The following is a 17,250-nucleotide window of genomic DNA, read 5'->3' as shown; positions in this document are numbered from 1 at the left end:
TACCAGCTCTGTGATCTTGGACAAGTCATTGATATATTTCAACCTTTCTTTCTATAAAATGGGAACAATAACTCATAGAATTATTGTAAGGACTACATTTAGAATGACCATTTATTTCCATTCTCCCATTTTGTGTTTTCTTTGTACAGAGGGAAAAATTCATAAAACTGCTGGACCAGTTGCATAACTCTTTAAGGATTGACCTGTCAAAGTATAGGGTATGTACAAAATTATTTGCCTAGAGGTTAAATGTTGTATGTGACTCAGATGATTTCTTGTCATATTGTAAAAAATTATTTGCTATGTAATGGAAAAGTAAAGATCCTGATTATGGGATCTCGGGTCCTGTCCCACTAGAAGCGTCCCCTAAGTAAGCAAGCAGGTGTCCCCTCTTCAGGTACCTTACCACACGTAAGCTTGCAACAATACTGTGTGTGTCTGTGTGTGTATGTGTGCGCGTGTGTGTATAGTTTATTTTTTATAATTCTTTTAATAGCCATCTGATTGAGTGGCCCTCCTCTAATTCCGATGAAATAGACATGTGGTCCAGTCTTCATCTTAAAAGCTCATCATTGTTTCTGAGATATCCTGCTGATATTTCCCCAGCTTTTGAGATTTCTATGGGGACTCATTGCTTAATGCTACATCAGTACAATGTGCTTTTCTGAAGCTGTCCAGATTTCATCATGAACAATTCTATACTTTTCCTCCAGGTGAAACATACAAAAACATGTGTACGCATGCGCGCGCACACACACACACACACACACACACACACACACACACACCAATATGCACTGATATGTGGTATATAAAACTGAAAACAACAAAAGAACAAGACAAACAAATGAAGAAACAAAAACTCATAGACATAGACAATAGTTTAGTGGTTACCAGAGGGTAAGGGGGGAGGTGGTTGGTAGATGAGGGTAAAGGGGATCAAATATATGGTGATGGAAGGAGAACTGACTCTGGGTGGTGAACACACAATGTGATATATAGATGATGTATTACAGAATTGTACACCTGAAATCTATGTAACTTTACTAACAATTGTCACCCCAATAAACTTTAATTAAAAAATATATACATATATAAATATATATATATATATCCGTGCATGTGTATATGTAAATACACACATAATTTTAGTGATTAAAATATCTGTTACCAGAGATATTAGTTACAGATTTTATTTCCAAAAAAATCTACAGTAATGACTATTGCATTCCTTATTTAACAGTTTATCCTAAACATCTTTTCATATCTTCATATATGTATTTCTTCTGCACTCACGTTTTAGTCTCTTCATTGCATATTTTTGGAAATAGTAATATCAAATTTGTCAAACTCACCATTCATGTTGTAACTGTGGCCTACTTATGCAATGAGAACTGCTATGCCAGGCAATGAAAAAGATATTTTGCGGCAAGAGGGACCTGAATCCACCTCATTCACTGTCATTTAGACACCCCAACCTTACTCATGTTAATAAATATCTGAAAGTTAGCTGTGGTTTTCCTTTGAAAAACTAACTTGAAATCATGTTAATATGAGAAATTTATCAATGTTAAAATTGTTTCTTAAATCAAATATTTTCATAAGTATATCTTTCCTTTCCTTCAAAAGTCTAAAGATCTGCATTTTTATGTGATATTTCTCACCAGATCTCACTAACAGAAACTTTTTGTTGAAATCCATTGTAGTTCACAGACAGAATCTGTAATTGCAGGCTTATTTTTTTAACTTTAAAAAGTTTCTTTGTGGGGCCGGCCTGGTGGCTCAGGAGGTTAGAACTCCATGCTCCTAACTCCAAAGGCTGCCGGTTCGATTCCCACATGGGCCAGTGGGCTCTCAACCACAAGGTTGCCAGTTCAGTTCCTTGAGTCCTGCAAGGGATGGTGGGCTCCACCCCCTGAAACTAAGATTGAACACTGGCACCTTGAGCTGAGTCCCGGATGGCTCAGTTGGTTGCAGCACGTCCTCTCAACCACAAGGTTGCCGGTTCGACTCCCACCAAGGGATGGTGGGCTGCGCCCCCTGCAACTAGCAACGGCTACTGGACCTGGAGCTGAGCTGTGCCCTCCACAACTAAGATTGAAAGGACAACTTGACTTAGAAAAAAGTCCTGGAAGTACACACAGTTCCCCAATAAAGTCCTGTTCCCCTTCCCCAATGAAATCTTAAAAAAAAAAAAAAAAAAGTTTCTTTGTGATTAAAAGTAAATGTAGCACATGTAAAATTTCTCAGAGTATTTCTGGGGAAAATTATCCATCTTGAGAAAATTATAAAAAAAATATTTTCAAATATATGCTATCTTCCTCTCTTTTAGTAGCAAAACTATTTTATGAACAAGAATGAATAACCTAATAATATTGCATTGACAATATTGTTTATATATTTTTATTTCATTATGGAAATAAATACAAGGATGTAGTTTTCAAATACTAACAAGAGAATATTTCCAAATTGTTTACTTTCTGTAATGTTATATGATAAAAATATTGTAAGAATACTATAAGGATATTTTAAAAATTTTACACAGTTCACATTCCATTTACTTTCACAGAAAGCTAGGTTTAGTTTATTTTTCCACCAGAGGCTTAAACCTGATAATTTACCCATTTTCTCTTTCCTAATTAACCAGGAAAACTTTCCTGCCAGCAATGCTGAAAGACTGCAAGACCTGAAGTCAACTGTTGACCTGCTAACAAGTATCACATTTTTTAGGATGAAGGTAACTTATTTTATTTCTGTCACTGTCTTGGTGTGACATCACACATGTACTTTCTAGTCAAGTCTGGTTTCACATTTCTTTCTCTTGTATTGAAGTATAATTGACTTACAATATTACATTAGTTTCAGGTGTACAACACAATGATTCAATACTATGTACATTAAAAAGTGATCACCATGATAAATCTAGTTTTTTTCTGTCACCATACACTTATCACAGTATTATTGATTATATTTTCTATATTGTCCATTACTTTGCCATGGCTTATTTATTTTATAATTGGAAGTGTTTACTCCTTAATCCCCTTTACTCATTTCACCCATTCTCCACTCCTGTTCTTCTGGCTACCACCAGTTCTCTGTATCTGACTGAGTCTGTTTCATTTTGTTTGGTGGTTGTTTTTTAGATTTCACACATAAGGGAAATCATATGGTATTTGTCTTTCTCTGTCTGACTTAGTTCAGTTAAAATAGTACCCTCTAGTTCTATCCATGTTTTTTCAAATGACAAGATTTCATTCTTTTTTATGATTGAGTAATAGTCCATTATGTGTGAGCCTCACATTTTCTTTATTCATCTATCAGCAGATATCTAGATTGCTTTCATATCTTGGCTATTGTAAACAATGATGCAATGGATATTCGGGTGCATTTATCTTTTCAAATTGGTGTTTTTATTTTCTTCATATAAATATCCAGAAGTGGGATTGCTGGATCGTATGATAGTTCTATTTTTAATTTGTTGCAAAACCAACCACACTGTTTTTAGAGTGGCTGTACCAATTTACATTCCCACCAACAATGTACAAGGGTTCCTTTTTCTTCACATCCTCACCAACACTTGTTATTTTTTTTGTCTTTTTGACAATAGCCATTATGACTGCTGTGAGGTGATATCTCATTGGGATTTTGATTTGCATTTCCCTGATGATTAGTGATGTTGAGCATCTTTTCATGTACCTGTTGGCCATCTGTATGTCTTCTTTGAGACAATGTTTATTCAGGTCCCCTGCCCATTTTTTAATTGGATGTTCATTTATTTTTTGGTATTTACTCATGAGTTTTTATATATTTTGGATGTGAACCCCTTATCAGATAAATCCATATGCAAATATCTTCTTCCATTCAGCAGGTTTCCTTTTCATTTTGTTGATGGTTTCCTTTGCCATACAAAAGCTTTTTAGGCTTTACCCTTCTCTTAGTCAGTACTGTTCAGTCTCAGCAATTAAGCTATATTGCCTTTGTCTGAATTAAATGAATCTTCCAATGTAAGGTTGTTGAAAAAGTATTGTCCTAGACACAGGATATTGTGATACATTTGGCTCAAATTTAGCTTTAAATTAAACCCATCTTAAACAAATCTCACTAGTAAATGGACATGGCACTTACAAAAAAAAATCTCTAAGAATGTTAAATAGAAATGGAGTTTATTTCTTATTTCAGTTTTCACTTATATGTCTCGCTGGCTTCTTTATTGCAAGAGAGTAGCTGACACGTTCAAATTTACCCCAATTGTAGCCACTTCCATTTTCATCTCTAGCAATGACTACATAAGAGTACAGCTTAATCCATTAATATATTTAACTATCAGCTACCAAAATATGCAGGCAGTTCTTTCTAGATATATCTCCTCTGCTTTAATAGCAAGTCCTCTGCAGTCATAATTTGAGTAGCAGGCAGTTCATGTAAAGCTTGCCTAAAACTACTTTGTCAGGTAATGGACCAAAAATGTTTGATATTGGATAGAATTTTATAATGTTTATTCAGAAAATTCCTGTACAGGAAAAAAAAAAAGGAAAGAATTTTTTTTTCCAGTTTTTTCCATGATTATTTTCACTAAAAGCACTAAAAAATGGTATTTTATAATATGAGAGGCAGGAAACAAAGCCATGCTATATCAACAACCATTCAGATTCATTAAAGTTCATTTGGTTTAAAATCATGATTAAAATGGGTGAATGGGATAAACAGAACTTTTGTCAATTCTGATCAACTGGCAGCAGCCACTGGAAGTGTGTCAAAAATGACAGTGAGACCCAATCCAGACTCAGTGGGAAAGTTTACAAGTTGACAAATGATTCCTGCCATTGAGTAGGTAGGGGAATGGGAGTGAGGTGAGGGAGCCCCAGCCCACGTGCCACCTATCGCCATTCCTCAGTCACCAGCCTTGCAGTGTTCAGAGGACAAAATCGCCTCAAGGTTGCACCTCCTCCTCCACCCTCAGTGCCAGCTGATGACCTTGCTTCCCATTTCACTGAAAAAACAGAAGCAGAGATTGGAGAGCTTCCTCAAGCTCCGACTCATGGTCCTGCCACCCACCCCAACTGCCTGCTTACCTGAATCTGTGTCCATATACTCTTCCTTCTTTTTCATTACTACTATTGATTAGCTGTCTGTTCTAGGAAAGGCCATCTTTTCCACTTGTTCAACTGATTTTATCCTCTCTTACTAAAGCATTGCTTCAGCAATCCTCTTTACTCCCCCGAGTTATCAAATTTCCCCTCTCTACTGAATGGATATTCTCCATCACCAAACAAGCTATTACTTTTCCAACCTTAAAAATGTTGCTTGACTCCACTTTCTTTTACAGCTAATACCCTAATTCATCTTTACCTTTAACCATAAAAACTGCTCAAAATAGCCGTCTTTACATTTTCTTTCCAATTTCTTTTCTCCCATTATGTTTTGAACAAATTTTCTCCTTCCATTATCATTTTTACCTCATTACAGAGAGTCATATACACTTTTATTGTTGTACAGATCTCTTGCTTTTGACAAACGTGTAACTGTATAACCATTACTACAATCCAGATATAGCACAGTTCTGTACGCGTCCAGAATTCCCTTCTGCTGCTCATTTATTACAATCAACCCCTCTCCCATTCCCTGGCAGACACTGATCTGTTGTTGTCCCCTATGGTTTTACCTTTTCCAGAAGGTATTCCATGTAAATGAAATAATATACTATGTAGTATAACACTTCAGCTATTCATTCATCTTGTTCAGTGTATCAACAATTATTTTTTATTGCTGAGTAGTAATTCTTTGTGTATATATATATATTTATATACTACAGGCATTTGGGTTGTTTCCAGTTTGCAGTTATAACAAATAAAATTGTTAAAAATATTCACGTATTTACTTTTAGTTAACATTAAAAGTTTTCACTTTTCTTGGGTAAAAACCTAAGAGTGAGGTTCCTCAGTCATTTGGTAAATGTATGCTTAATTTTACAAGAAATGCCAAATTGTTTTTCAAAGCAGTTGTATAATTTTGCATTCCCAGCAGAGGTGCATGAGAATTCCAGTTCCCGTTGCTCTACATCTTTTGGTGAAGCTCTTGGCATTTTCCATGGTTTTAATTAATTATTTTTAGCCATTCTAGTAGAAGTGAAGTATTTTATAGTGGTCTTAATTTTCTCTGTTAATTAATATTGTTGATTATCCTTTTTTGGTCTGATTAACCATCTGAGTTTCTTTAATGAACAATCTGTTGAAATATTTTGCCCAGTTTTCATTAGGTTTCTTTCTTATTGTTGAGTATTAAGAATTCTTCATATACCCTGGGTGTAAGTCTTTTGTCAGATACTTTATTTGCTGATATTTTCTCCCTGTCTGTTCTTTGCCTTTCATTCTTTAACAGTATCTTTTGAACAACAAATGTTTTTATTTTTGATGATGTCTACTTTATCAACTTTTCTAACTATGGATAGTGCTCCTGGCTAAAGCAAGGTCACAAAAAGAATTTCCTATGTTTCTCCTATTAGTTTTATTTGACCTTTTATGTTTAGTCCAGTGTTCCATTTTGATAGTTTTTTAAATAAACAGTGAGGAATGAGTCAAGGATTTTCTTTTTCTTTTTTTTTTTTTTTGCATATGCGTGTTCTAACACCGTTTATAGAAACAATGATCTTTTATCCATTGGATGGCATTTGCATCATTTTAAAATAATCAATTAGTCATGTTTGTTTGGATCTGTTTCTGGATTCTCCATACTGTTCAACTGTCTATACTTTCACCATTACCTTGGTTACTGTAGTCTTATAGTAAATCTTCAAATCAAATAATGTGAGTCCTCCACCTTTTTTCTTCTTTTTCAGAATTTTTTAGGTGATGTTAGTTCTTGTTGGAATTTTGAGTGTGATTGCAGTTAATCTACAGTTCAGACTGGAGAGTTTTCCTCCTCTCTCATTGGCTGATTTTTTTCTGGTCTTCACTACTTTGTTTTTTTTCTCATTTACCTGATGTCATAGGGCTAGACTAACCCAGGGTTTATTTCTTGGACCTATTCTCTAACCATGCTCACCTAGTCTCATTTCTTTAAATTCTTCTCTAAACTAACAATTTCCAAATTTGTATCTCTAGCCCAGATATCTCCATTACTCACTTGCTGAAATGTCTATTTGAAATCCAGTTGTATGCATAATAGTCTTTTCAGTCTTAACCCATCCAAAACTGAACTCCTGATCCCCCAAGCACAGCCTACCCGTTTAAATTGAGGCCACCAGCATTATACCAGTTAATCCAGCCAAAACCTTCAGGACCTGACTCTTCTCTCACACCAATCATACAATCTGTCAGCAAATTTTGGTAGCTCTTTCTTCCAAAATTAACTAGAATATAATTTCTTATAACAGCTCTTAGCTTACCACTGTAGTCCAACCACTGTCTTCTCTTGACTGGTTTATGGCACTATTCTTATCACTGGTTTTTTTACTTTTTCCATAATCCACCTTAAGGGAGCATAAGGGAGGCTTTTTAAAAAGATAATGTCACTTTGCTCTTCTGCTCAAACAGTCCAATTTCTCCCCACCAGCTCAAACCCAAGGTTCTTACAGTGTGTATATATATATATGATCTTCCCCTTGCTCCCATTCTCTTACTTCTCTGAGTTCGTCTACTATTGCTATCCTTTGTGTTAACTCTAGTCCAGTGAAATCCCTCCTATCCCCACTTCTCTGTTTTATTTTTCTTTTCAACATGCATCATCATGTTATATGTGTTACTCATTTATTTTGTTTGTTATCTATTAGAATTCGTTCCACAAGGAAACAGATTTTTGTTTCTGTTATTCATTGCAGTATCACATTGTCTGGCATTAATAGGTGATAAATATTTGTTGAATGATTGAATGGAATGAATGAATGAATGACGTTGTGACTGGTCACTTTAAGTGTTTCTATTTGAATATTTACAACTATGACCATTTTCACTGATTTGTCATATCAGAAACTTAAAGTGGATATTTATATATTTAAAACATTTCTAAGATCACATTTGTTCCAAACATAGAAAAATCAACTAAAAGCATTTATTGAATATTGTTTGATTTGCTTCTACTGGATTACAGTGTTCCACTTTTTATTTTAAGAAAATAATTTGTCTCTCAGGTTCTAGAGCTGCAAAACCCACCAAAGGCCAGCATGGTGGTGAAAGATTGTGTCAGAGCTTGCCTGGATTCTACATACAAGTATATTTTTGACAATTGCCATGAACTGTACTCCCAACTAATAGATCCGGTAAGAAGAGATGTGTGTCTACTTTCTGTTTCTAATGTCTGTTTCTATCAGTTCAGAATGACAGTGAATGGGAAAGTATGTTTATTTAATTTCATGTTAACTTTAGGCTTTGAGAATGTTCACGTTTTCTTTACATTTGAGCACCACTTTTAATATACATGAAATAATGAACTCCTTAAGTAACTTTTATATATATGAAATAATTCACTTCATACAATAACCTTTATGTGCATGAAATAAGTCATTCCTTAAGTAACTTTTTTATGCATGAAATAATTCACTCTTTAAGTAATGTTTATGTACATGAAATAATTCACTCTGTACAGTAACTTTAGTAATGATGGATATTATTGTTCAAGTTTTTCAGGTGAGGACTCAGTTTTAGAATTGAGTGATTTACTTAGGGTCACACAGTGGTCAACTGGCAGATCTGGCACTAGATTTAGGATTCTAACTCCTGCTCCTATGTTCTTCCCCTAATTCATACTGCCTCCCTGACCATTTTACCTCATCAAAGTGACAGGGAGAAATTTTTATAGAACAGGATCATAAAATTGTCATATACAGTACATACATTTATTATTAAGATATATTTCAAAATTCAAAAGGAAATACGGAAAGGAAATCAAGCAAGCATATATTTACCATCTAGATGACCAATGTTAACATTTAACAATATTTGCTCTGCTTTTTATTGTTTACAGGCATTAAATGTTATACATGAAATGGCATCACACTTTGCATTTTCAAATTCCAATCCGCTGTCTTCCTCCTCCTTCAGAGATGGACACTATTTTAATACTAGTGTGTTTTAACATCTTTTCACATGTACGCAATGAACACTTCAGTTTTATCTTCTGTGAACTGCCTATTAATCTTTTGCTTATTTTTCTCTTTGCCTGCTTGTATTTTACATATTAATTTGTAGAAATTCTAAAATATATTCTGGATACAAATCCTTTGATGGTTACGTGATTTCACATATTACTTCCCTCTCTATGTGTGATATGTCTTTCTGTGTTACATTGGAGTTTTCTAATGCATGCTATGACTTATATATTATGTTAGAATCTGCTACTACTTCTATAAAATTGGTGTTTGGAGATAGCTTTTTAACAAGTATCTATTGCCTGTCTCCTTCCCTGAAGAATGCACTTTCTCCAAAGATTTGAAAACTGTGCAATGACCTATGGAACTTCCTAGTTACTTGAGTGGAGGCAGATTCTAGAAAGTATATGTCGGGTGAAGACAAGCGAGACTCTTTCAAGTTAGATTTCAAGCTAGGTGTCTATGGTAGTAAATCTTTCTGGAGTCATTGATTCCATAGCCAAATAGGAGGGAAAAGAAGTAAAGCGATGTTTGTCACTGCATAAGCAAAACAATATATAACCACATAATTATTCATAACTTTGGCTTATCATCCACGCTAGATGTGCTCTAGTTTAGAAACTTGGGTCTCTGAGATTTCTAGTGATTAAATCGGCTCTCACTTATACTGTGCCATTGGGTGCCTTTCTAATGGCTTCCCTTTGTCTATTCTCTACTCTCTATCTTCCTCCCACAAAGTTTTTTCAATTCTTCTTCTACATTTTCAACATCATTTTCTTTATTTTACTTAAAAGATGAAATTAAAGCTTTTATTATACATATAAGTATATGTAGAAGTTACCCATACATAATTTCATAATCAATCTTAGCAGACATTACCAGCCTCAATTTCCTACCCCTTGCAACTCCAAACCCAAACTGGTCCCCTCTCATGGGCCCTAAAGTGTATTATCTCCATGAATTGACCACCATCTTTTACATCCATGCATATGAGCACCGGCTCTGCTAACTCAGCCTCAGTGGTTGAACCAAATCACCAAGGTAAAGTGGCAAGCATTATTTAATGTATTCCTAATATATTAATAATAATAATAACAATAATAATCATTTTTATTTATATAAGAGATTTAGAAATATGGGCAGTTCCCATAAAGCAAACATGCCTCTGACAAGAAGTAAATAAATTGTTACATAAAAATGAATGTAATATAGCTTAATGTTTGCTGACTTAGCTTTAAAAAAAATATAGTTACATAATTTACTATCCAACTAGTTTTCTTTATAGGTAGATAGATCTATAGATTTTATATGAAATCTTGTCATTGTGGGAATGTTGGGAGCTAAGCTTTAAATCTAAGAAAAAGACTTTTCTGTAAACGTTGTTATTACTTGAAATTCTAAAGGAAGCACCCAAAGGATTTTAATAATTTAGAAAATGCTCCCTAGAGCCCTTCTGAAATCATTTCAGAACAATTTTAATGGTTAAGGCTCATCTCCCATCAGTTGACTGAAACCCCATTCTCCAGAAGATCAAGTGAAGACCTTTTATTCCTCACACCAGACATCTGAATCACCCTCAAATTCTGATGATTGTATCTTCAAAGTTAAATACCTTATTTTCAAATAAATATCCAAAATCTGACCACTTTTCACCAGCTCTATGCTTCTGTCCTGATCTGAACCACCATCATTGCTCACTTGGATTACTACATAACTTCCTAATAGAGGTCAATGCTTCCACCCTACCACTGTATGTCTGTTCTCAACAGAGAAGCAAGAATGATCGTTTTAAAAATAAGTCAGATCATGTCACTCTTTTGCACAGAATGTTCTAATGTCCCTTTATTTCAATCAAATTTGAAGTCCTTACAATGGCCAGTAAGACACAGGATCTGGCCTATATTTCACCTTCCACCTCACTTACTCTATTACTCTTTCCTTTGCACATATCATCAAGGGAGTGGAGAGACAAATAAGAGTTTGACCACAGGAAAGTAACATGAATAACACTGTACCGCTGGTACTTATAACAGTGTCTGGATCATAGTAGGTGCTCAAAACATTTGTTGAGTTAATTGAATAAATGAATAAACAATAATTTTTTTTCTCAAACAGTACAATAAGAATATTTGTGTATATTTGGCCTGATATAAACAAGACTGAAAGAAATGCTCTATTTCATGATAGATCCTCAGTGCTTACCTAAAGCCTCTTACAATTTGTACTAGGTCATCTCACGGTGTCCTGGATGATGAGATATGGGATGATTTGATGAAAGTCACATCTAATCCCAACCCTTAAAAACATCCTGCAGTATTCTCCAGCTCTCTCTCCTGTTTCAGTAACCTGGAAGGATACATTCCAGATGGCACAGCTACCATATGAAGGAGAGCTATCTGGCCATGTCCAGACATTTAAGAAACAATCTATTATTGCATTAACTCACTGAGATTTGGAGATTTATTTGTTACCACAGCACAACTTGGCTTATTTTGACTAATAGCTTTTTTAATTCATTTCCAGCCTGCCACTCTGTTTAAAATATACCCTTACTTATATGACTGTCCTATCACACTACAATCTCCATTCATTCATGGGATTAAGTCGAAACTCTTTGCCATTATCCAAAAGCCCTCCAAGATCTGAGCTCTGACTGTCTTTTCTTATTTCAGCCTCGTTTCTAACTTCCATTCTCTGAGTCAGCACGCTGCCCTCCTGATGCCTTTTTCTGCGTTGTCTTTAGCTGCTGAAAGTTGCTTCATCTTCCCAAGGCCCTCATGGCTAACCTTAGCTCATCTGACCTTTTCTTCAGAAAGCCTTTAGGACCTTTCCAAGCTGAATTAGGTCTTCCTGCTCTCAGTGCTCATAAGACCCCGATATGTCACCACCCGTGCATTTATCATGCTGAAGTCATTAGGCACATGATGTAATGTCCGTTTGGTACATCTCGCCCCAGGGGAAGCGAGTATCATCTTTGTGGCCCCAGTGTTCAACATTTCCTGCCACAGAGTAAGGTTTATAAAGTAACTAATAAAAAACAAATATTATAAAAGCAGCATTACATTACTTAGTCTCCTTCAACAACTCCACTTGCAAGCCTGTGGTCAAGAATGTGATCTCTGATCAAAACCCTTGAGATCAAATTCCAGCTCTACTGCTGATTAGTTTTATGGACTTGGATGAGCTACTTAGCCTCTTCATGTCTCGTTTTCTTCATCAGGACATTTTTTTTTTTAAATATTTATGCTACTTCTGTTTTGTCTAAGTTTTCTCTAGATGATTTCATGCCTCAAACCAAAAATAAGAATTTCATGGTTGCTAGACACATTATAATTCTGATTACTTACATGTGGAGGCATACTTTCTCACTCCAAAGGGGTTTTGAAGAGCAATATAAAAATAGTGCTAGGAATAAAAATGGAAAATAGATTTGACAGAAAAGTCACAGTTAGTAGAACAAGATAGAAATGTGGTCTCTATAGGCTGGCTACAGACTCATGGTGCAGCATTTACCTTGCTTGAATCACCAAGCTTCATGTTTGTCCTTCATCTTAGCAAAACTAAGAATTAAAATGTGGCAAGCTGGACATGTGTGATTGATCTCTTGCATAAAGACACCTGAGAGATTAAATGATAAACTAACCCAGTGTTGTAATTATATTTCTTTAAGTAATAATGAGTTTAAGAATCTCCTCATAAACATATTAGCTTTTTGAGTAACTGTTTTTATAAATTGCCTGTTATTACCTTGTGCCTATTTTTAAAAAATGGAATTTCTGTCTTTTTCTGATTAATATTCTGGTGTTTCTTAGTCCTTTGTTAGCTTACATGACAAAGATTTTTCACAATCCATCATCTTTCTTTATGTTTGCCACAGTAAACATTTATAAGAAATTCTCAATTTTAATATAATTAAATTGTTCAATTTTTTCTATTTAAAATTGAAGTTTTAAAAAGTCTTTGTTGCCCATCTCACAAATAGAGGGTCTCTTTTTGTATAATAAAATAGATGTAGTCTAGCTTGGTAATAATCCCTGTTAAGAACAACCAATTTATCTTAAGGTTGTTTCCATGTTTCTTAAGCAACTTTTAGATTTTCAAGATTACAGATTTTCTTTTCATATAGATGTCCTTCCAGGAGAAAATAAGCCAAAACATTTTCAAGTCTAAATGTTTGTTTTTTATTTTAAAGAAACTATAATTTGCTCCATGAGGTGTCCTCAGAAGCTACATTAGTGCCTGTCATATATTAGTGTTGAGTATCTATCTGTCTGTTCATCCATCCATTCATCCATCCATCCATCTATGGAAAATCACATATATATTCTTAGATTCTTTTTGTTTCCCTCCCAAATCAAATTCACCTGCCGCTTACGTCTGAGGCAATCTCTATTATGAATTTGATATTAGCTTTCTGGTTCATCTTTGTATACATTTATTATACATGTCTATTATCCATTTGTGGTATTTTCTGTACCTCCACTAATCTCTCATATACTGCATTTTATAAACAGGTAGTACAGTGGTATGGTTACATGTGCTAACTCCAGAACCAGACTGCCTAAATGTTATTGTTTGGTAGGAATCTGGTAGAGCTTCAATTTTTAAAGCTCAGTATTACTCTTTGAGAACCTATGCTAATATATCTGGAATGATTCACTGATATTTTTTACTGCTGCCTATCATATTATTACATCACAATTTAGATATTAACTCCAGTCCTTCACTCTTACAAATAATAGTGCATTGAGTACTGAGAAGGGACATGTGCAACTGACTCCCAGTCTGTGTTATTTAGGAACAGGAGAATGCCCTCCTTTCCTCTACTTTTGCATTTCTCATAGAAATAATATAAACTTGGCATCTTGTAGCATGTGGTCAAAAGTATCCTCTATTTTTTCATGTGTGTTAAAATGCCCTGTTACTTGTAAACATTCAGTTTCATGAGAACAGAAACTCTGTCTTACTAGTATTGAATTTATAGCACATAGCAGTGTGCCTCACATACAGTAGCAGAAATCAAGAAATACTTGCTTATTAATGGAAAAAATATACTTTATAAAAATATCTTTTTTAAAGTCATTTTTCAGTTATAGTTGACATACAATATTATCTTAGATTAGGTGTACAACATGGTGATTAGACATTTATATACCTTACAAAATGATCACCCTGATAATCTAAGTACCCATGCTACTGTACATTGTTATTACAATATTATTGATTATATTCCCTATTTTATACTTTAAATCTTATGACTATTTGTCTTTCTCTGTCTGACTTATTTCACTTAGCACAGTACCTTCTAGGTCCATCCATGTGGTCGCAAATGATAAGACTTTATTACTTTTTATGGCTGAGTAATTTTCCATTGTGTATATGTACGACAATTTCTTTATCCGGTTGTCTATTGGTGGGCATTAAGGTTGCTCCCATATCTTGGCTATTGTAAATAATGCTGCAATGAACATAGGGGTGCACATATCTTTTTGAGTCAGTGTTTTCTTTTTATTCAGATAAATACCGAGAAGTTGAATTACTGAATCATATGATAATTCTATTTTTAATTTTTTGAGAAACATCCATCCTGTTTTGTATAGTGACTGCACCAGTTTACATTCCCACCAGTATTGCACAAGTGTTCCTGCATTTCCACTTCCACGCCATGACTTATTAATTCTTGTCTTTTTGATAATAACCATTCTGACAGGTGTCAGGTAATTTGTCATTGTGGTTTTGATTTGCATTTCCAAGATGATTAGTGATATTTAGCTATTGGACATCTGTATGTCTTCTTTGGAGAAATGTCTATTCAGATCAAATGTTTTGAAGGAGGGTCCTAATGTAGTAGATCAACCTTAACATTCAACTTTGCTAGCAAAGTTGTCCCTCGAACCTATAGAGTTCTTGTCTCACAAACCTTTGTGATTGTCCAGTAGCCTATTTTATTTTTAATAGTGCTCAGTAGATAAGGGTGTGACAAGACCCGCCAGTGTCCCAAAGGTGGGAGTCTCAGTTCAGGCTAATTTGTAGCCAGACCCTCAGGCAGCAGCTTTTAAATATATATGCAGGTCCTGTGGAACTGCAATCATAAACCCCACTGGCCTCCAGACACAATGATCTGGAGGTGTCCCCTGGGTGACCTTGGCGAAAATCAGGGCTCCACACCAGTGCATAAGCGCCTTTCTGGGAGATACTGGTGAGCTGGATTGAGGTAGGAGAGCGCAGAGGTGGCGTCCTCTGGCCTGTGTTCCCTGGAGCAATGTCGTAGGCTGCTAGATGTATGACAGTCCTGAAGCCTGCCTCTCAGGCTGACGCTCCAGAACAAGTAACTATTAATACTTATTCATTAAAATATTTATTTTGATGTAATGTGTGATGGAAATATTGTTTTAAAGTAATGTTTACTGCAACTTTAGAAATAAAAGTTAACTATGAATTATAGTGCAGAATCAAATCAACCAGTAACATTTTTGCTTTGTTTACCTTTGCTTTCTAAAATCAGCCTGGAGAATTTAAAAAAAAAACTCTTACAATATGTAACAAGTCCTTTTATAAGGTGTTTTCATGACTTATTAAATTTGAAAATAGTTGTCAAGCTCAGCTTTAGAAATGAAATGCTTTTTTTTTCCCCTTCCATTCCATCCTCATTACCTGAAATCCTAAAAATAGGCGCAGGGGTGGGGGCGATTTTTAGGGCTACATATTTCCTCATAGCGTTTTGTACACTAATAAATGTTTTAAAAGATGAAACAGAAATTAAGAGGTTTTATCAAGCTCCTATATTAAAAAAGTACTTCAGCCTCAAAAGTTATCATAAAAATAGATAAATGTGCAGGTGGAAACTCTTGAGGAGAAAGTGACTCGGGGAGAGAATCACTGAGGAAACAGATGAGGGAGATACAAACATGAATGCTTTCATCCTCTTAGTAAACTATTCTGTGGTTGACATATAAATCCCCCTTGTTCTTGGAATACGATTTACTTACAAAACACATTTCTCCTCTTCTTTTTTTTTTTTTAATAATGTTAGTCTTTCCTTAATTATCATCAAAAGCCATGTAGGGCCTGACTATGCTAATTTGTGATGTTGCCCAAAGACATCTGACTCTTTAGTTTTTTTTAAAAAAGAAGATTGACGGGATTCTGTAGTTAATCAGTACGCAGTCTAGATTACTTTTGAAATCAATTTCAATGTTCAAAATTTGATCATGTGCAAATGGAGTAGTCGTAGCGGTAGACTCTGAAATACTCGGATATACGGTAATTACTGAGCTAGGGAATACCGAGGATACATTTTTCTGTACTTTACCATTATCCTTATATGTAGGGTGAGCTCAAGCCCCCAAATTTGCCAATCCATGCAATAAGTACTTGTGTATTTCCTCTTGCATATGAGGCATTAAGCTAGATGCTATGTATGACAAAGTGAATAACTCAAAGCCTTATTTTCAAAGTTCATTTTCTACCGCAGGGTTCACAAAGTATAGTCATGGACCTGTAGCTTCAGCATCACCTGAAAACTTTCTATAGATGTGTATCTGAGGCGCCCCCCACCCCCCAGGAGCTACTGAATCAGTCACTCTAAGGGGGGTGTCCAGCAATCTGTGTATTAACAAGCCCTGCAGGTGATTCTGACACATACTCATGTTTGAAAGTCACGGATTCACTGCATAACTCAGACAAATAAAGGCAATTACAATACAGTGTGGAAAGTGCTCTGAGAGAGAAAAAATGGGATGTTCTCTGAACACATAGGAGGCTCAAGCGATGCACTGTGGGCGGGTGGTGAAGGATCAAGGAAGGCTTTCAGGAAGACGTGACTTCCCAGAAGATGTATAAAGGATAAGTAAGAGCTGAGCATGGAGGGGATACTAGGAAAAAGAAGAATGGGGCAGGGTGGGGGACAAAAGGCAAAAGAGAGTATTACAAATGAAGGAGGGTCCCACTTACGCAAAACCTCAGAGGTACATGAGGGTTTGATCCCTCTCAGAACTGAAAGCTGGAGCTACTGTGACCAACCAACAACAATGTCAAGATGATCATAAGGCTTAGTCACTATTGATATTAACAATAGGGAAAGTAGCAGGGACTCCCAGTAGTTTCCTTTCACTGGTAATAGCTAAGGCCGAAGAGGAAAGCAGATGTGTTGTAAGCCACGTTAAGGA

The 17,250-nt window shown here is 35.3% G+C and overlaps 1 protein-coding gene across 5 annotated transcripts in view; it reads left to right on the top strand.

Moving 5' to 3' along the window:
* UNC13C (unc-13 homolog C) overlaps window positions 1–17,250 on the top strand; it is a 498,413-nt gene that overhangs the window by 282,621 nt on the left and 198,542 nt on the right. For all 5 annotated transcript variants that reach the window (XM_033109141.1, XM_033109144.1, XM_033109142.1 and 2 more), the window contains 3 exons: window positions 150–218; window positions 2,648–2,737; window positions 8,126–8,254. In XM_033109141.1, coding sequence (XP_032965032.1) covers window positions 150–218; window positions 2,648–2,737; window positions 8,126–8,254 — 288 coding nt within the window. The remainder of the gene's footprint in view (window positions 1–149; window positions 219–2,647; window positions 2,738–8,125; window positions 8,255–17,250) is intronic.

Source organism: Rhinolophus ferrumequinum, chromosome 6 (genome assembly GCF_004115265.2).
Source record: "Rhinolophus ferrumequinum isolate MPI-CBG mRhiFer1 chromosome 6, mRhiFer1_v1.p, whole genome shotgun sequence".
Lineage (NCBI taxonomy): Eukaryota > Metazoa > Chordata > Mammalia > Chiroptera > Rhinolophidae > Rhinolophus > Rhinolophus ferrumequinum.
The sequence above is the reverse complement of the archived record's forward strand: the minus strand, read 5'-3'. Positions and strand labels throughout refer to the sequence as shown.